At 35.4% G+C, this 21,538-nt stretch overlaps 3 protein-coding genes across 12 annotated transcripts in view; all 3 read right to left on the bottom strand.

Annotated features, from left to right (window-relative positions):
* LOC140059170 (protein MCM10 homolog) overlaps positions 1–8,551 on the bottom strand; it is a 42,030-nt gene extending 33,479 nt beyond the window's left edge. Inside the window, exons 1-8 of the mRNA XM_072105024.1 lie at positions 8,305–8,551; positions 7,633–7,842; positions 7,066–7,257; positions 6,353–6,704; positions 5,909–6,071; positions 4,605–4,763; positions 4,115–4,242; positions 680–760 (exon numbers count right to left, since the gene is read on the bottom strand). Coding sequence (XP_071961125.1) covers positions 680–760; positions 4,115–4,242; positions 4,605–4,763; positions 5,909–6,071; positions 6,353–6,704; positions 7,066–7,257; positions 7,633–7,842; positions 8,305–8,551 — 1,532 coding nt within the window. The remainder of the gene's footprint in view (positions 1–679; positions 761–4,114; positions 4,243–4,604; positions 4,764–5,908; positions 6,072–6,352; positions 6,705–7,065; positions 7,258–7,632; positions 7,843–8,304) is intronic.
* Positions 8,552–9,567: 1,016 nt separating this feature from the next.
* LOC140059334 (amidase-like) lies at positions 9,568–17,008 on the bottom strand. 2 transcript variants are annotated; one of them, XM_072105220.1, is made up of 12 exons: positions 16,978–17,008; positions 16,272–16,323; positions 14,986–15,223; positions 14,406–14,578; positions 13,756–13,895; positions 12,936–13,136; positions 12,648–12,722; positions 12,116–12,281; positions 11,553–11,615; positions 11,289–11,389; positions 10,742–10,928; positions 9,568–9,855 (listed from the first exon to the last, which is right to left on the bottom strand). In XM_072105220.1, the coding sequence occupies exons 2-12, from the start codon at positions 16,309–16,311 to the stop codon at positions 9,668–9,670; spliced, it is 1,572 nt and encodes a 523-aa protein (XP_071961321.1). In that variant the 5' UTR covers positions 16,312–16,323; positions 16,978–17,008; the 3' UTR covers positions 9,568–9,667. The 2 variants fall into 2 exon arrangements, with proteins under 2 accessions (XP_071961321.1, XP_071961320.1); XM_072105219.1 differs by lacking the exon at positions 16,978–17,008 and adding an exon at positions 16,774–16,828.
* Positions 17,009–17,313: 305 nt separating this feature from the next.
* Positions 17,314–21,538, bottom strand: part of LOC140059333 (putative receptor-type tyrosine-protein phosphatase mosPTP-1) — a 53,742-nt gene continuing 49,517 nt past the window's right edge. For 8 of the 9 annotated variants that reach the window (XM_072105213.1, XM_072105211.1, XM_072105210.1 and 5 more), the window contains one exon: positions 17,314–21,347. In XM_072105213.1, coding sequence (XP_071961314.1) covers positions 20,535–21,347 — 813 coding nt within the window. In that variant the 3' untranslated portion in view covers positions 17,314–20,534. The remainder of the gene's footprint in view (positions 21,348–21,538) is intronic. The other variant, XR_011847164.1, reaches the window with a different exon arrangement.

Here is a 21,538-nt window from a genome sequence, read left to right as displayed (position 1 = left end):
ACCAATCACGTTCGCGTATTTACATAGGCTATGTAATATAAAAGGTATAACAACCAGTCACTATACAATGTATAAAAACCATCATATACAATAAAAGGCTAAACATGTGCTGTTTGTGTTTGTTTTCTAATTATTGTTAATAATTTATAATAATTTATTATTTTGATTAATGTTTTGTTTATCATGTTAATAATAATAATAATAATAATAATAATAGTCTTTTGTAAAGCGCTTAACCAAAATAAATTTTCTCTAAAGCGCTACGTCCACAAGGCTTGTAACAAGGTGGAAACTACGTTTATGTTACAGGTTTTCAGCAATTGATTGAATATGAGGAGTGTGGTACCACAGTAACAGGGTATGTTTGAGATTTCTGTGTGCCTCGCTACACACACATCGGTGATTTAAATTTTAAGCTAATAGCCAACATTAGTGGACCATGGCCATCTCTTGACTGGCCTGTTGCTATGCTGACTACAAGACATGCCAACAACCATACAGTTAAATGTTACTTTATTTTTGTCAATCAAACATAATTAGGATTTCTTTGAAACGGAGAATCATTAATTCAACTTTATTTGTCTGGCTGAACTTAATATCACAATACTCGCCATAAACTAAGCAAATTTGTTTGTGTAAAATTGTCTCAAATTGAAAGCTCCTTAATACGAATACTTACGAAGATTGTAACTCGGCCCGTTTGGACGTCATTTTTTGGTACTCCTTCTGAACGTGAAATTTGCAGTACTCACAACTATGTCTGAAATTATAAGTTTTTAATTTTAAGATATATAATGGAAAAAATGTAAAGTCGTGAATACATTTACAAGTCCCTTTACATCGTATTAAGCTCTGTCAACACTATCAAACTAGTAGACAAAAAAAGTGTGATGTGCCCGAATATGGTAGTGATATACTGTACCCAAATATGGTAGTGATATGACATCATCATGTCCATACATGGGCTATTCACATTTCGTTTTCACATTTTTTTGCTAGTGTGGACAGAGCTTTAGAATACTTGAAATCTATGTTCAATTCTCAGTTAATTTAAGAAACCTTTTGACCAGAATTACGACCAATTAAATAACATCAGCTTGAAATTGCTAAGTGCAATCAACATCTACTTATCCACCCACACCCTATCAATTGCCAAATGTTGTAAACAAAACATCATTTCTCATACTGTATTTTAATTTCGAAATGGATGTATAAAAATTGCAAAACTGTGGAAACATGAACAAAATCTAGCCTGAAAAATTAATAAAATGACTATTTTTTAACGGTCTACTTGTAAGGTTTAAGGATTCTACTACCCACGTATTTATGACGCAACATTTCGGTGCGATGTTTTGGACCTACGTACGTCAATTAATGGCGTCATTAACCACTTTAATAGCTATTAATCTTAAAATTGAATTCTTGAAAGATTGCATTTGTTGAACAATTCAAAAACGTTTTAATTCAAATGGTTCATTAATGTGAAAGTGTACTGACAAAATGACCAATTTATGGACAAATGAAAGAAAGCCCACACAAAAAAATTAGCCTCTAACATAACTCATATTATGTTGTCAGAAAAGGTCAAAACAAGTGATCAATCAATCACTGACGGAACTACTATGACCACTGCTTGCAATATGTGATGTCTCTAATGATTGTTGCACCTCACATCAAGATTACTGCACCTCACATCAAGATTACTGCACCTCACATCAAGATTACTGCACCTCACATCAAGATTACTGCACCTCACATCAAGATTACTGCACCTCACATCAAGATTACTGCACCTCACATCAAGATTACTGCACCTCACATCAAGATTACTGCACCTCACATCAAGATTACTGCACCTCACATCAAGATTACTGCACCTCACATCAAGATTACTGGACCTCACATCAAGATTACTGGGGGAATGCTTCCAACAGACAGTGGGCATATATTCAAGCTATTAAGCTACTGTCTACACTATCAAACTAATTTGACAAAAAAAATGGGATGTGTTCAAATATGATAGGTAGTGATATGCTTAAATATGGTAGTGATATGACATCATCATGTCCATATATGGGCACATCATACCAACTGAGACCGACGATGATTTATCAAACCAAAAATAGCTACTTAGAATTTTAATTTTGAATTGCTTTCAGATTAATATTGCCTGAATGTTTTCGTTTGGATATGATATTAAATAAATATCCCAGGCACCCATTTCAACCTTTTCGTTCTCTCTTAACACAATTTATGTATACACAAGATTCCGCCGGAACAGGTCCTAATTCATAAAGACTCTTCAAAAATGATAAATTGAAATAATCAAGTTTACAAATGTCTACGACGCTAATCCACAATGGTAATAATACAAAAGCTGTGCAAGCTTTATTGGTCCACTAATGAGGTCAACCTTTATTTAAATGAGGTCAACCTCAATATCACTATAATTAAGATTCCCAACGACTCTGTTAATATGCGGGACATTCCTTTCAATGGCCGGTGAAATAAGAAATAAAGCGTCCATCAAACTGCTTATACCGACAATTAAGAGTGTGCGATATTTTTTGGAGCGGCGTGCCAAATGTAAAGTTCCCTAGTAGAACTGAGTAGCACTGCTTAGAACAGAGCACGTTCATTTTAAAGCGTCATTTTGGAACCTACTGCAATCTTTATCAAATAGTATCGAATATATATATATATAAACACATTAGGCAATGAACATTAATTCGAAACCGCCCGGTGATATACTGAAATTTAATTAATTTGAAACGATAAAGATGAGGAAATCTGTGAGAATGAGAAAAAGTCGCCCCAACCGAGACTCGAACTCGGACCAATATATATAACAAATATATATATATAACAAATTTAGGGTTTAGAAAGTGAAAGATTTGGAAAAAAATCTTTGACAGAAAATAGACTCATTAAGAAATAAAAAATTGATCACAAAGATTCGATCTCCCACAAATGAGTTTCTTTCTTCAGGCATTTGTATTGATTTTTTCAAACAAATTGTGTTAATTAATCATCTTCAATTCAACTGCATTCAAATAATTTGTCAAGCTATTTAAATGGTTATCCAAATTAAGTCTTCTAACACAGGTCACAATTAGCACAAGAAAGCGATTTAAGAGTTACAGTATTCAATAGAATACAGTCCACTCAGAAATGGCTAACAAAATCAGTCAATTTTATTTTAAAATGTCATGTATAGTCCCCAGTAAAATAGAATTTGGTAAATTGGCTCAATGGGGCAGTCAAACGTTATGAAAAATTACCCATGCTTAAGTAAAACCTAAACGTTATGGTAAAATAATATTACAGGCAAATTTTAGAGATAAATAAACAACTTTGCCATCATACTTATTTAGTTTGATTTATAGTTCATAATTCAAGGTGAGCAGAACTAGTTAGTCTCAAGATGGTACTTGACGCTACACGATTGACAACTATATAATATAGAGGGCTCACTTGGAAAATTATACTATAAAGAAATAAACATTAAATTGTACTCTTAGTTATTTCCATTTTCCTTGAAAAATTGCTAAAATCTAATACCCTTTCACATCGCCTCCAAAAGTTTGCACCCCGAATACCGCATGTGTTGACGCCGTGATGCGTGTTAAACTCTGGAAGTTGCACGCCATAAAACGCAAGTGTCGACGCCCTGATGTGTGCTAAACTCTGGAGGTTGCACCCTATAAAACGCAAGTGTCGACGCCCTGATGCGTGTGAAACTCTGGAGGTTGCACGCCATAAAACGCATGTGTTGACGCCGTGATGTGTGTTAAACTCTGGATGTTGCACCCCATAAAACGCATGTGTTGACGCCGTGATGCGTGTTAAACTCTGGAGGTTGCACCCCATAAAACGCATGTGTTGACGCCGTGATGTGTGTTAAACTCTGGAGGTTGCACCCCATAAAACGCAAGTGTCAACGCCCTGATGTGTGTTTGCACACCATACAAGTTGACGCCCTGGAGTTTGCTAGGCTATGTGAAAGGGCAGTAATAACATTCTTGCCCTCATTTTGTGTTTTATTTATACTATTATATTTTCTTCAAGATTAACAAAAAAACATGAAACTGCTTTTGATTTTAAAAAGACTTACTTGTTTACAAAGTTTCCACATGGTTGTCCACTTTTCTTTTTTGCTTTACAAAAACCTATATCTTTAGATCGTCCTAGTAGAAGCAGTTTTTGGTGGTTGTCAACCGTCAGACTGATTTCATCAGAACTCTTAAAAGTAAACAATTCAAAGACTTTGTGTTTAATTTTCTTACTCACTAAAGAACATAACAAAAGCAGGAAACCGTAAAGCTTTCCAAAACCAGACTTTTCTTGAGGAACAAAAAGTCCCAAATACTTGTTTACCATTAGAATACCAACATTTCGGGTAAACAAGACAAGGCCATGGATGTTCAGTGTCTATATAAAAATTTGCGTAAGGGCATTGAGAGAATTATTAAACTTAGTTATTATTCACAGATCCGCACATCAACTGTATCAAAAACACTATTTCTCTGTTGCCTAAATATATAAAGCCCCAGCTCACAAAATTGTTACACATTTGCATGTGATGAGAAGTAAACACAACTTACATTATCACGTTGCGGTAAAACAGATGCATTTAGAATGCCGATTACACTGCCCTCTTGTGTTTTCCAATGTTCTTCGTGAACTTTTCCAAATAAAAACAAGGAAGTGGTATCATTACATGACCTCAGGTCACTCATTTTCCAAATGCTGAACAATTTTCCCTAAACACCGAACAAGGAAGAAAAAAACATTGAAATTTTCATTGACTGTATTATAATTATATTACATAATTATTGAAAAGAGAGAGATGTAGTGTACATTATCGTCATAATTCAAAACAAAAAATTACAAATGCTACAGGGAAATTTATGATGATTTCTTAGAATTTGCTACACCTGTGATTAATTGTAACCTATGCTTTTGATCTGCTTGAAAAATTACCAGTTACAAAAATGGCATTATTTATTTGCATCAGAAATCTAAAAATATTTTTCAAATCTAAATTAATCACTGTCATTCCCATCAAATGTTTCAATTACGGTGACTACACTGTATATTTGAGAATACATTGTAGACCCAGTCATCCATAATAGGTGACTACATAACATCTAATAGCACGATATGAAAACATTAATCTTTTGACAAAACTTCATCATGCATGTTTACCATAATGTTACTTTAATGATCGTCGTGAGGTGGTTTCCCGAATGATCGTATAATCAAAACGGTACTGGGTATGACCAACTAGCGTTATTGTCACCGGCTAGTCATCCATTCATAGAAGTACTAATGTAGTAGCCTACCTGTACGGTGACCATAGAATGTGACCCGAGGCATGACTAACTACGACTTTTAGATGATAGAAAGTTGAGAAAAAATGTTACGAGTAGTTGTACGACATGAAGATGTTTACGAAATTATGTCAATAATGTTTACACACTAGGCCAGGCATACAAATAGTAATGTTTGTTAGTAAAAATAATTTTGAGTTAATAAGATATAAGGAAGAAAAGCAAAGAGACTATGGAGCGGCTATTCCTGAATATACAATACTAATTATAAATTTTAGGCGATCTTGAACTTGACCTGACCTGACTTGTATGTTTAATGATCTTGGCCTCATCAAGCATTTATTTTATAGCACTGATTTGTTTTTCAATTTGGTCAAATACATCATAAACTTGACCTCAACATAAACATGTAATATTAATAAAGACAATCAAAGGGCTTCTCTTCTAAAGGCTGGATGCTAAGCAAAAGGGACAATGCTGCAGAAAGTCACCCTTGTCTGGGGCTAACCATTTATTCCAGTGACACCGCTAAACTGCATTAATATTTTGTAATACTCTTTATAAGATAAACTTACTTTAGCACTGGTCTTTGGTGGTGTCTTGGATATTATAACCCCACAAGTGACCCAGTTTCCCTCAATTTCACCTCCGCTCAAGTACGACTTCATAATAGACATCCGTATGAATTTTCTTTCACCGATATATTGTTTAAATGTTGACGATGAAATCAGTGGGTTTCTGAAAAACAATTCTCATAAATAACAATATGGTGTTCTGCTAATTTTTAATATTTATATTATACCAGTACATAAATCAAATAGTTATTTAATGTATTATTAAAGATTAATAAATATAATATTATGTAAAGGTTTGCATGGCGAATGAACACTAGTAAAGTACACCATGTGATTCCAAAATATATTGAGTAAAGTTGAGAATGATGTTTTGGTTGGTATGTTATCACTTCCTACGTTATTACAAGCCTGACTTTACTAGTACTAGTAGACATATTTACTTACACTATTCGTATTTGTGAAAAACCATCAGTCTCAAATTTATCTTCTTCTATCTTGCGTTTTTTGATGGACAACTGGCCTTTGAGGGCGCCAGACTCCCTTGACAATGCCATTGTTCTTTTATTATTGCAATTCAACTCATTTCCCTTTCTACTTGTTGTGGGTGTCCTACTCTGATCTGAAGGGCTTTTACTGTGTGACCTTAAATGAACTTTGAGTGATAGTACACTCGTGAAACTCTTGTTGCAGTTTTTACATTCGTGCGAAGACTCCTTGCGGTGTTGGAATTGGTGTAAATTATATGAGTCAAAGTTGTTGAACTGCATATCACAAAGTGAACACTTGTATGGACTGGCTGTGGGTCAAGATATGGTACACAAGTGGTTAGTCCATATCATTCATATAAAAAATGTACAAATCTTTTATTCTAAACTTGTTGTTACAATTGCCATATTAGATTTGGGACTTTTTTTTGTCATTTGGTGCGTTTACGAAACTTGAAATTCCGGAGACATCTCCGGAAATCTGGGTTATTGATTATTACTTAACAAGTTTTTAATGGTTGTATGTCTGGATTTAGTGGGGCTTTGGAGGGTGGAGTCGACACAGCAAATTTGCAGGATGCACAACGGTCATTCAGGACTGTTTAGTGACTTTTCAGGCAACAAAAGATTTTATTAGTGTGTGCTTAAAAAAGTTTTATAATGAAATCATACTTTTTTCTTGTAGCACTGTACTTGTGTTTGGTGAATGTGCCGTTCGTTGTTTGTTTTTATTGAACATTGAATTTGGTGAAGTATTTTTATAATTCTCATCATCAGGAGGCGAGTCACTGCATTCGGATTTGTTTTCATCATCTTCTACATTCCAATCATCGTCACATCCAAATAAATCTTCAGAAGTTATACCTACAATATGAAAAGAACTTTCAATATACAAACAATGAATGTTTATTGAATTGCAAGAATAAAATTTTTATTTCTTCTATTCAACTCTGAAAACAAAATACTGACTTGAGTGCCTTGCAAAAAGGAGTTTTCACCACGAAGCAGAGCTGTAAAGCTTGGTTCCCAGTAGGAACGCAACGACGTAAATGCGTATTGGCCAATGACTAGCGACAGTTTGAATAATCTATTGTTTGTGATTGGTCAACTAACTTACGTTGCGTTAGGTCCTTGATTTACTAATCTACACGCATAAACACAATTCTCACAATTTTTTAAAAAGTCTGTAACATAAGGAATGTATTAAGGAAAAAACGAATTTTTCTAAACTTTACTTACCTGAGAGTTCAGTCATTTTATCATTTTCAACTTTCTTCTTCTTCACTTTATTTATATCTTTCAGTTTACATTTAGCAGTTTTCTTCTTTTCTACTTCAGCATCCATCGCTTCTGCAAAGGAATTTCCTTCTTCTCTCACATTTGTTTTCTCTTTCATTTTTAATTGTGACTCCAATTCTTGCATTCGTCTTTTCATTTTCTCCATCTCATCTAGAAAATTTATAACAAAAACATATCATGTATATGACCAAGTATAACCCCATCCCTTTACGTATAACCTGTACTGTGCCATTATAACTTTTAGTCATATGTAGTAACAAGTAGTTACTAGAAAAATAACTAACATTGAAACCTTCCATTTACACAATCTTCCATTCAAGGCCAATTTACACAGATGAGTGGTAACGGTAAGCGGAAAACCGCATAGTTTGTCCCTCATACAATCTGTATCTACCCTCAGTGGAAACCGCCGGTCCGCTCCGCTTTGTGTGTAAATGGTCATAAAAGGAATAACATACATTCTATATTTTTATACCGTTTTCACTTGTCTGTGTAAATTAGCCATTCCACACGGTAAATCAATTGCAGGATACAGCATTTACGAATTTTACAAAAAGGATTCTTGTTTTTTAACTTAAAAAAAAGGTAAATTATACAATTTTCACAAGTTACCAAGTAATTCATGCTTTGATTTATCTTCATCACTGCTACCACTGCTCCTTTTTTTTACTCCTCCATCATGTTTGCTTTTTTCAATCAAACTTAAGTTAGTTTCTCCATTTTTATAAATGTCTGATTTCTTGTATTTAAACTTGGTAACATCTGGTTTGACATCATAAGGGTTTGCATCTCCATCGTCATCCCCTAACAGCGACGTTAGAACATCCAGATCATCGTAGTCATCATACTCATCACCCATCGTCCTTAAAAAAAAGAGAAATGAATTCACCACCAGGTCTAGCAAGGTACATGAATATTATAATAAATGTAATGAGTTTCTGCACTCACCGTCACACCATTCCATTATAATCGTCGATTTCTCACGCACGTACCTCAATCAATCTCTCGAGCTTACCTAATTTAAAAACATTCACCTGCTGCGAGATGTGGTAATTGGTAATGGTGAGTGACCTTGAAGTCTTATATAGCGCAGTGGTCTTATGCACAGTTAGCTGCGAAAGTACAGTAGTGCTGGCTAGACCTAGATTCTAGAACTAGGCCCTAGCTAGCTAGAGGCTAGGCGAGTTAGTAGGCTAGTAGTACTCCTTCCTAGTAGTAATAGTATAGACTTAGTAGTACTGTAGTAGGCCTAGTGGATAGAATAGTAGCTAGCCCTAGGCCTCTAGAGGCCCCTTAGCCTAGATAGCCTATCTAGGCCTAGGCTCTAGTCTAGGCCTAGGCCTAGCTAGGGCCTATCTAGGCCTCCTAGGCCTGGTAGAGGCCTAGCCTAGCTAGCTAGCCTAACTAGGCTAGGCTGAGCTAACTAGGCCCTAGCCTAGTAGGGCCGCTAGGCCCTACTAGGCCTAGGCGGGAGGCTCTTTCTTAATCTTATATAGCCTAGGTATAAGCCTACTAGGTCTAGTATATCAATAAATATTTACAATATATACTTACTTTTTTCAAATAATTGTATAGTTTTACTAATAAAATAACTCAAAATTAAAAAAAAACATAAACTTCGCGCCAGTCAGTCAAAAATAACATTCGCCCTCTATAGTCAAAATGTTACTAAAGAAAAAAATAACATCTCCCCCTCTATAGACAAAATACTTTTTAAAACATTTTTTATTTTATAAGATACATTTTAATAGTGGAACACAATGTTAGTTGTATTTAATATTTACCAAAATGTTTATACTTAGACACAAATGCAATTTTATATCAGAATTCTTTTATTGTCTGAAGGATATCGAAAATGGTTATATAATATACACGCATTTATTTAATCTATATAGGCTCGGTATATCGTGTGTTTACTATGATTTTCTTTTTCTTTCTTTTTTTAAACTTAAACCTGCTGCACTTCGAGAGGAGATTATTCATTAAGTTTTTCAAAAGCGTAGGCCACTTTAAACAGTGTCTTCTCGTCAAACATTTTAGCCACTAACATCATTCCAATCGGTAGTCCGTCTATAAACCCAGCGTTGATAGATAATGCTGGATGACCAGTTAGACTGAATGACCTGGCGTTGCTACCCAAACCTGATACTAGTTCAATGCAATCTGAAAAAAAGAAGAGAAAAATAAGAATAAGAATGACACTGTAACTATAATTTTTTTGGTGCAAACAATTTTTTTTTTCATTTCACCCATTATTATTCACATTATCAATACCAAAAGAAAATAAAGACATTGACTATATTGTTTCCTATTGATTATTAGCAAGTTGAAATAAATCATTTTCCATATATCTTTGGCGTTCCCACCCTACAGCCTAGTCTAGAGAGAACGGTCTACTTCCCTTTCCATGTAGTAGAGCACCGTAAGTATTATTAACAAATAGTATAACCGAGAAAGAGTTTTAGTCTTCCCCTGGTACTGTATAACATTATATACCCGAGGATAGTCAAAGTGTAACTTTTCTGACGATTTCTAGGAGACTAAACGGTAACTGTACTTTTAACAGACGAGGAGACAAAAGGTAACTGTACCTTTAACTGACGAGGAGACTAAACGGTAACTGTACCTTTAACTGACGAGGAGACTAAACGGTAACTGTACCTTTAACTGACGAGGAGACTAAACGGTAACTGTACCTTTAACTGACGAGGAGACTAAATGGTAACTGTACCTTTAACTGACGAGGAGACTAAACGGTAACTGTACCTTTAACTGACGAGGAGACTAAACGGTAACTGTCCCTTTAACTGACGAGGAGACTAAACGGTAACTGTACCTTTAACTGACGAGGAGACTAAATGGTAACTGTACCTTTAACTGACGAGGAGACTAAACGGTAACTGTACCTTTAACTGACGAGGAGACTAAACGGTAACTGTCCCTTTAAATGACGAGGAGACAAACGGTAACTATACCTTTAACTAACGAGGAGACTATAAACGGTGACTGTACCTTTAACTAACGAGGAGACTATAAACGGTGACTGTACCTTTAACTGACAAGCCTTTCTTGGGGATCTTTTTTGGAGGAAACGGTATGGTTGGCATTGCTATGACGTCAACATCTTTAAAGACTTTATCGAACTCAGCAGCAAGAGCTCGTACCAGATTCTGCGCCTTTCCGTAATATCTGCCATTATATTCGTTTTTCATATAATCAGCAAGCATCCAGGCAAGCTACACATATTTAAAAGAGTTTTGTTTAAGTAAAGAGATAATTCTGTTGAAAATAATGTATTTTCAACAGAAACGGGTGCTGTAAAAAGGGGGAAAACGGTTTCCGTGGAGCAATAGGCTATTAACCATAAACTCACTTAATGAAAACCCCGCGTTTTATGTAGGCCCTTATAGACTAAAGCTCTGTCTTCACTATCAAAGTTTTATGTGACAAAAATGTGATGTGCTATATGTACAATGCCATATCACTACTATATTTGGGCATATCACTACCATATTTCGTCATCACACTTTTTTTTAGATATAGACAGAGCTTTAGTTCATAAAGTTTCTTGTTGTTTTTTGCTAGTAAATCCACACCTTCAAATTTGGTTGCAGGTCATTAGAGTGCGCCTTGATGCCTCTACTCACAGCATCCGTCATGCTTGTAGAGTAAAATCCTCTACGTCCACTTCCGTTACCTATTTGAAAGAAAAACGGCAAAACAATCAGCAGCCCAGGTCATGGCAATCAAACACAGAGATGTCATTTTATACGTTTTTCTATAAAGAATGTTTATAAATTATTGGCGATAGGCTTATAATATCTGTAACATATTATACATAACAATATCTTTCTGCTTACCTCCACCTTTAATTACTGTATCATATTCTCCAGTAAATGTAATACAAGTTTCAAGTACTATTCCTGAAATCAATAAAATCAATAAAGACAAATGTAAAGAACTTTCTAAAAAAAATGTTGGTTTATACGTTACGGTAATACTGAATAATGACGGATGGGGATAGGGTGAGATTAAAATGAACGAACGGACGGACGGACGAACGAATCAATGAACAAACGAACGAAAAAACGAACGAACGAACAATCGATCAAACGAAAGAAAGAACGAACGAACGATCAAACGAACGAACGAACGAACGAACGAACGAAAGAACGAACGAACGATCGAACGAAAGAAAGAACGAACGAACAACGAACGATCAAACGAACGAACGAACGAATATAAGTGAATGAATGAAAAACGAACGAACGAAAGAACGATAGATCGATGTGATTGGTGGATGGGACGAGATTTCGAGAAAAAAAGAGAGACTCCGGTAGAGTCAAGTCATTCAAATCAGAACAACTTTGAAACCGTTGTAAAACTTGTATTTGTAGCGCAAATGCAATGTTTGTAGGCCTACCGTGTTTATGCATTGGTACCGTGACCGTCTCAAGTTCGGCGCCAACTTGCTTGAATTTTCCCACAGATTCTCGAATAAGTTTGTTCACTCTGGCATCAGAATTGCTGTGTTCGAATCCCTCTTTCAGTATTCCAATCTTGTAACTACTCAAATCTGTTGAATCTAACTAAAATACTTGAGAAATCAAACCAACAACAGGATTCTGAGCTCCGGAGAGCAAACGGTTTATTTGTGGCTGTGACACGATCAGGTTCTACACGATATGTGCAAAGAGTACTGTTGGTAGGCATATTTTTCGCAGCCAGACGTAAGATCAAAGGACTATTAAACGTTTCTATCTTAGCCAGACAAGCTTAGTGTCTTGTTATTAAATTGCCTTGATCAGACCAACATTGTAAACATAATTATATTGGAGATAATCGATACATTATTATAAAATAAGGTATTATCTTAAAACAACATGATTTAAGAGAGTAATTACATTAATTACATACTGTTAAACAATAAAAAACAACGATTTTAAACAACATACCGCTGCAGTGTATTTTACTTTTGAAATGTTTGTAGGTTGGCGAGCGTCAAGTCCATTGTCATAACCTGCAATCACCTAAGGAAGAGAAAGCATTGTTGTCGTGTGCAAATATGGTGGTGATGTGCCCAAACATGGTAGTAATATGACATCATCCATCCATATATGGGCACATCACATTTTTTTTGTCACATAAAGTTTGATAGTGTTGACAGTTGTATAAGTGCGAACATTATTGCTATTCGTGAATTAATATGATTGTTTTTTAAATGATAACATGATCCTCCTCACTTCTAGGAGTAAAGCACAGTCATAGACGTTGCCTGCCATTGGTCCTAGGTGGTCAAGTGATGGTTCTGAACATTGCACTCCAGTATATGGTACAAGACCATAGCTTGGTTTAAGACCTACGATACCACAGCAGCTTGCAGGGTACCGGATAGAACCACCCTGGTCACATCCTATGGCCATGTCAACTTCACCAGTTGCAACCTAAAACCCAATTAAATAATTAAAATCATAAATTATTGAAAAACACTTTCAAATAATATTTTAACGAATCAATAGGTTTCTTGAATTATCAAGACTTTATTTACATAAGTTATCTTGAAAGTAATTCATTTTGTTCACGTCCTTAACTGCCTAGTTTTATGTTAATGTCGTTTAGCATTTTTATTTGTTATTTTCTATACATTTTATACATGTTTGCATATATTTACTGTTACGGTTTCAGCCTTTTATCTATTTGTATCATTCACTCGTCTTTTTTATAGACAATAAATATACCTGAATATAATATATGAACATAAGTATAAATATAATACATTAATATTTGGATTTGTATATTTTGTAAATATACGACGGTATTTTTATTGCAATGCCGGATCCAAGAATGTTTGCACAGGGTGGCAAGAAAATAATAATAAGCTCTTATGAAGGAATTTCCACTTTATTTATAGACCTATCTACATTGAGATGCTGTAGTAAAAATGAAGAATTGAGAATTTGACTAGTGTGTAGATAAAATTATTATATTGTCGCGCCGCCGCGTGGAAGTTGCGTCCCCGATTGCGTCACTTCCTAAATCCGTCACTGCAATATGTCTACTAACTAATACTGCACTACCAGCACTTGAACCACCGGCTATATATTCATTGTTGTGAGGATTCAGTACCGGCCCTTTGGCGGCAAGGTAACCAGTGCAACCTCTACAAAGGTCATCACAGTTTGCCTTTCCTTTGATAACTCCACCTTAAAACGATCAAAAGTATATCATTATCATTATATAAATTCACATAAGCTGATAACATTATTATATTTGTGAGACTACACGTGTTACACCGGTACTATTTCGTTTCCAACTGGCTTGATTCGTTTTTAAAAAACATTGAAGAAATATACAGATACTGTATATAATGCATAAAAGGTGCAGTACATAATTACTACATTGACACAAATAATGTTTACTAATTTACTAAATTAAGTATCGTAGTATTTCAACAATACTAAGAATTTTATTTTGAGGAGTTCATGTACTACAATTTGAAGGGTGTTTTCACACGGTCAGTCTCATAGTATTGGTTAACAATATTGCATTGCATCTTCCAACCAATTCCAGTTTGGTTCCGTTCCACTCTAGTAATTTTGTTTTTGTGCGACAGGATTAAGCACGTGCGTTTTCTTTTTGTTATTTACTTCTTTGTATCTATAAATATATTTTGATTTCTTTTGTAATAAATTTTAAAAGAGCAATAACCTTACCAGCATCAAGTATTCGTGTCACCACCGTGGCGTCGAACTCTGGCATGTACCCCTGCAAAGTCCACGATCCTGCCGTCATAGGAACACCATACACCGCTACATTATCTTTTATAGCCAATCTCTTTCCGTGTAGAGGACCCTCTATTGCTCCTTGGATCTCTGTTCTCCATGACCTATGGAAACATTTAATCATTTCTTTATAAAACTAAAACGTGATTCACATTGTATCCGGACATAACTTGGATATAGTCCATTGGGTCAGGCCTTACCATTGAATTTTATTTTTAATATTGGACCAATAAAAACCCAACGCTTCACATTTTGACACAAAACAAGAACGTAAGAAGCGCAACGCACGTGCGTTGACCAATGAGAAGCTACTGATAATTCATTGTTGCTTGTGATTGGTCAATTACTTGCGTCCTAGTGGGAACCAAGCTTCAAGCTCTGTCTACACTATCAAACTAGTTTGACACAAAAAATGATGTGATGTGCCCAAATATGGTAGTGATATGACATCATCGTGTCCATATATTGGCACAACACATTTACACGATGGTGTAGACAGAGCTTTATTTACCAAGCATTTAAATAGTTTTCTTCTTCTGATGGCCTATATCCCGGAAGCCGTAGATACTTGACTGGTAGACTTGGTTCATTTAGTTTCTCCACTGTGCTGAATCCTTCCACAATGCCTTTCATCACCTCTCTGTATTCCTTCACTTCATTGTCGGTAAGATCAAAGCCAGCACGTTTGCTCAACTCTTCCACTTTGTTTATGCTTGGGACTTGAACTGGACGAGAGCAATACAGATCATCTGAAAATAAGTTGTGTAAAGACAACGATTGTTTTAGAGCAAAACATGCTGTACGGTGAGAGGGTGGTGGTAGGGGTGAGAGGGTAGAGGTGTGGATAGCAAATGGTGGTCTGGGTGTGAGGGTGGTGGTAGGGGAGTGAGGGTAGAGGTGTGGATAGCAAATGGTGGTCTGGGTGTGATGGTGGTAGGGGTGTGATGGTGGTGGTAGGGGTGTGATGGTGGTGGTAGGGGTGTGATGGTGGTGGTAGGGGTGAGAGGGTAATAATAATAATAATAATAATAATAATAATAATAATAACAGGATTTTTATAGCGCACATACCACTCAAGAGTGCTCAAGGCGCATTAAAAAAAAAATAAAAACAAATCATACAAATGCCTGACCAATAAAATGCAATTTCTTTGGCGGGTCCCCATCCGTTCTCGTTCTGTCGCGGTCCCGGACCCCTACCTAGGTGACCAAACAAAGAAACAGGAAACACATTTGCCTTGCCACAGACGACCGGGTGCTCAGAGACAACAACCAAGACAGAGGCACCCCAAAGATAATGCTGGTCAGGAAAAAGTATACTATAAAATTCTAGAACTTTAAGAAACCTCATGATTTCCATATGCCTTAATGAATAAATGTGTTTTTAATAATTTTTTAAAAGTATCAACAGTTTTGTAGAGGTGTGGATAGCAAATGGTGGTCTAGGTGTGAGGGTGGTGGTAGAGGTATGATGGTGGTGGTAGGGGTAAGAGGGTAGAGGTGTGGATAGCAAATGGTGGTCTGGGTGTGAGGGTGGTGGTAGGGTGTGATGGTGGTGGTAGGGGTGAGAGGGTAGAGGTGTGGATAGCAAATGGTGGTCTGGGTGTGAGGGTGGTGGTAGGGGTGTGATGGTGGTGGTAGGGGTGAGAGGGTAGAGGTGTGGATAGCAAATGGTGGTCTGGGTGTGAGGGTGGTGGTAGGGGTGTGATGGTGGTGGTAGGGGTGAGAGGGTAGGGGATGTGAAGGTGGTGGTAGGGGATGTGAAGCTGATATGAAAATGAGATGGAAGATTACTTACCATCATTAACAGTTTTTGTCTCGTACGAACCACAATTCATAGTTACAAACGTCTACAGTGTTCAAAAAGACAATTGAAATGTTTAAAAGTTAATGATTAACACATTAATATTGAAGGGCCAAAATCGGTTAATTTGCAAACCAGATTCAGATGCTGATGATACTATCGTCTACAATCTGCAGTTCTATTAATACTAATAGTGTGTTTGACCTTTATACATTCTAATTACATATTTGGACTGACTGCTGACGGAAATTCAATTTTGGTGGTTGTCCGGTGCCAGCAGCATTTTCCAGGTGCTTAAAAATGATACGATTTTTTCATTACACAGTCCTAAGGGCCAGTGCCCACCTCGAAAATTTGTCGGGTCAAATCCGGCCTCCACCAAATCCAAAGGGAGAATGTAATATTACCCAGTTTTCCGGGGACGTCCCCGATAAGTATACAAAACTCATACGGCCAAACAATTACAAATAATATCAGAGAACCCAATTCGACATACCGTAGTTACTATAGTCCTTTAAAAGAACGACGTAAAATATTTGTTATAACTGTTTTACTTGTGCCCATTCATCCATTTTAGTCCAATTGTTAATCAAATTCCATTGGTTGTCTCACGTAGGACTATGATTACGTCACAGCTTCTAAATATGTCGGTTAGTAAAATCGACAATACATTTAAAACACAACCGAATATATGACTTACCTAATACTATACACTTCTTCCACCAGCAACTTGCCAGTAACTAAATAAATAAAGCAATAAACTCGGGTATAAAACAGGCCATACCACTATGCTGGAGGGGTGCGTAAGTTGCGGTTACATTTGGAGTTCTCCACTCGGAAAGGAAAAGGCATGTATAAGGTTATCCAGGTAGGTACGAAATTTCCACTGGGTGAAGCGATTTTATTTTAGCCAAAAAACACAATTTAAAAAAATTAAATAGTGAAATTTGCCCATTTAAAAAGTTATAGTACAGTGATTTTTATACCGAAAATAGCTCGAGAAAAAAAAAACTCGATCAAAAATATATATTTTTTTATATATTTATTCACATATTATATAGAAAATACATTAAAATGAGTCTACATTCACAAATGACCTTAAATACTATGAAGCATCAAAAGTAAATGACATGTCAGGGGTTAAAGTTCACAATATTATGCACCACAGATATAAAACAATATTCAATTTCATCTACTTACACATTGTTGAAACATTATTTTTCTAAATTAAAATTATCCTTTTAAAGTGATGTGCCCAAATATGGTAGTGATGTGCCCAATTATTCTAGTATGTGCACATATGGTAAGCTCTGTCTACACTATCAAAAACGTCATGTGACAAAAAATGTGATGTGCCCTATCACTACCATATTTGGGCATATCGCAACCATATTTTGGAACATCACACTCTTTTTGTCAAACTAGTTTGATAGTGACAGAGACAGAGCAGAGTAAGTTGTCCTCATCTTTGTTGGAAAATTTACGAAAATAACAAGTACTGCATTTACAAAAAAATATATATCGTCTATATCGAAATGAGAGTGCATTTAGCCAAACAGTATTCACAATATTCATAGGTGCTATTGTTAAACACACATTACATGATTAGTGTTTTTAATAACAATAAAAAAATACACAATGAAGTTGAAAAACTTGAAAAGAGTTATTGTTGCCAACGGGAAAGAAATTACCCTCAAAGTTCAACAAAGAAAAACAAAAGTTGAAATTTTATTAATATAGATACCAAAAATAATAACGTATCAAGAAAAAAAAATTAGAGAGGGCATTATTATATTTTTTATTATCATTATTATTGAATAAAATCTGTCATATTTGGCATCTAACTACTCTTCACACCACTAAATATAATTTGGTATTCCTCATAATTGTTATTACATAAGGGTGAAAGGTCAGGGGTGAAAGGTCAGTGTGTAAAAAGGTCAGTATGTGAAAGGACAATTATGTAATATATTGGTGCTTATACATTTAAACTGTATTACCAAAAACACATGACATGGTTTAGTAACTTTAGTATAACAGAAACGATTTCACTTTTACAATAATGAATAAAACATCCAAATTGGCCCAGCAATATGTTCATTTTGTGACTGGAAAGGTTAAATATTTGTAAAATCATCAAACACAAAGTGTACACTAACAGTGCTATACACATCAATTTGATATTTGGGTAAAGAATTTAGGCAACAGCAATATATTGACACAAACATGTGTTTACTCTACATATGAATTACTATACTGTTTGCATGACATTTTATTTATGGTCCCATATATGGACATACAAGCCCTGAACATGTGTAATGACCTTATCAAGCATAACCATGCTCTGAACATGTGTAATGACCTTATCAAGCATAACCATCCATTGACATAGAATATACTTGTTGAAATCCAACCATTCTTTAAAAAACCTTTAAAATATGTAAATCAAATAATAATTTTAGTCACTCTTTCTCTTAAATGAATTCAATTAATACAGTTTATCGAAAATATATTTGATAACTAAAATTATGAAAGACTTTTGGATTAAAAAATCAACTAGTTGATACTGTATAAATAAATGCACCAATACTTTTCCATTTGGGTCAATTTTGAGTAAGTATATATTGTGTATACTATTTCAAATATACTGTGATGATGCAGGTGTAGCCTCACATCAACCATACCCACCCTCCCTCAAATTTGGGGAAATGGTCCGATACCAACCCATGAAATAAGTAGGTGTAGGCTGGTACAGTATCTGTAGAGGGAATAAGTAAACATTTAATTTTCTACACAGAATTACAATCTGTGTATAACAAATATTACTAATTATAATAAAATAGTAAAATAACTTTACTTAAAATGCTTTATGAAAAACACAAATAATAAATAATAATTTAAAATGAGAATATAAAAATAATCAAAACATTATATAAATATGAAGAATTTACAAACAAAATATAAAATATTATCTGTAAGAAACAAAGTGTTTAAACAGATTCAGCAATAAAAGTTTATACACGCCTCTGCACCATAGATCAATATTTAAAACCTCTCATGGAACAGTCACTATTTTATGTAACGCTACATTTTAGTAGGGTACACTGCCTGGCTACGTAATGCCGTTTGAACAGTAAACAGTAAAAGCTTGCTATAATATCTATCTCTATGGACAGTACAGCTTGCCATAGTATCCCTCTATGGGCTATACAGCTATCTCTATGGACATGTTATCATATTCCACAACCAAAAAGGTTTGCATATCAAAATAAATGCATACAAAACATTAGCACACACGAACGACAGCCGAAGTCGGCAGGAACAGAAAGAAGTTGTTAGTTGGATGCTAAATTATAAACCGGGAATGTAGTAGATAATATAATATTACTGTTTTTCTTTCTTTAAAATTACATTGATTATTTAAAGATATTTTTAATAAAAGTATCAACAATCTGTTATCTTATATTACTACCTACCACTAATTTAGATAAAACCTAAGACGTGTCGTCTCAGATAAAACATATATATATTAAATCTAGTTATTAACAAAGCTTTCTTTTTTTTCAGTTTCAGTCTAAAAGCAACTATGTTCAATTGTTGCCTCGTCTATTTTTATCTTTATTGAAGCCACATCATTCCTGCTGCTTGTATTTATCTCAATGATCAAGCCACACCTACTTATACAGGGGGAGCCACACCTATCCATCATACGTAAGGTGTACAATCACCAGCCCATTTTACTAACAGCAAACAACTTCCAATACTTCAGTGTAACGGACAATACTTCAGTGTTACTAATTTTACTATGGCTTAATATATACTATACACCGCTGCCACAAATAACATGTTACAGTGTAGTATTGCTATGAACGTTACATGTTGACATCAATAAAAATACCAAACCGTAGGAGAACTTTCGTATTTCTTATTGCAAACTTTCACAATATTTCACACAAAGCATATTTGATGCAATTTACTTTCTAGAATTATATATCTATGTGTCGCTTTGTTCCTACTTGTACGCAAAAACAATGCAAGCACGCTGCGAGTAATTTCACAAATCATGACACGACGGATCATCCAAACCATCACTTGTGATTGGCCATCTCACTTACGTTGTACTTGCGGCTTGGAAACCAAGCTTCATCTGACTCGGACTGTGTCTAAATATTTATCAGTTACAAATGCTTTATATCTAATCTGTTCTATTCGCAGACAACAGTTTATTTTATACGGTATAATCAGTAAATTCTTCTACTACAAGTGAACATCATTATCTATGCCGTTGACCATCAAAGGTTTAAGCGGTGATATTTCATCAACTGATCCTGAAATGTCTTCCATTGGTATACAGACATCATTAGCTGGTGCAGACACAGGTTTCTCTTCAACTGGTGTGTCGTCTTCATTCTTACTTGTGTTAAGTTCAGAAGTCTCATTTTCAGTTTCTTCCACCAATGTATTATTCGTATTATTAAAAGCTTCCGACTGCGGTCTAATTCTACCGTTTCCAGTTTTAGGAATGGCAGTCTCACCGTTAATTTTCTCATTGTCTTTTTTGAATTTAATATTGTCAGTAATGTAGTCAGATTTCGGTCGTTCTTTTCCGCCAATGTGTGATTTATCCCGAATTTTAAATCCGTCGGGATTTTCAAATGCGGGTGAACTTGGCGTAGATTGCGATTCCTTCATTGTTGATTTCTTTTTGGATCTAATATTTCCGAGTTCGTAAAATTCTCCAGGGATCGATCCCGGATCTTTGTCCAGGTCTGCGGCGTCAAAGCTTTGTTGGGTACGTCTACGTCGATCGAGTGCCTTTTTGGTACCTTTCGACGAACGACTGTTTCTATTGCCGGTTATCGTGTGACTTCGTAACCGGCTACTATTACTGTCGCTACGACTCATCCTAACCGAGCTGACGCGCTTTACGCTGGAGTCTTTGTGGCTGCCAAATAACGCCCATCTGTGTTTTTCATCTACTGAGTTTTGGTTGTGTAGACTTAACGTTCTAACATTCTGCTCAGCAGCGTAGATACTTTGCATTGCACGATACAAAAAGAAATAGTCTCTCTGTAAAGATAGAAATTTTAAACTCATAATCTGACCAAACAGTGTCTTTATTTGAGAAGCTATTGAAGCCACTAACAGTTAAAAGAGATAGTGTCCAATTAATAAGCCAATCACCAAGTACCAAGTAGATATTATGGTGTACCGGGCAAGGCACCGTATGATAATGTTTCCTACCAATTAATGGGTTCAAA

This window comes from Antedon mediterranea, chromosome 9, assembly GCF_964355755.1.
Source record: "Antedon mediterranea chromosome 9, ecAntMedi1.1, whole genome shotgun sequence".
Taxonomy (NCBI): domain Eukaryota; kingdom Metazoa; phylum Echinodermata; class Crinoidea; order Comatulida; family Antedonidae; genus Antedon; species Antedon mediterranea.
Note: the sequence above shows the minus strand (reverse complement) of the source record. Positions and strands in the feature narration are given on the sequence as shown.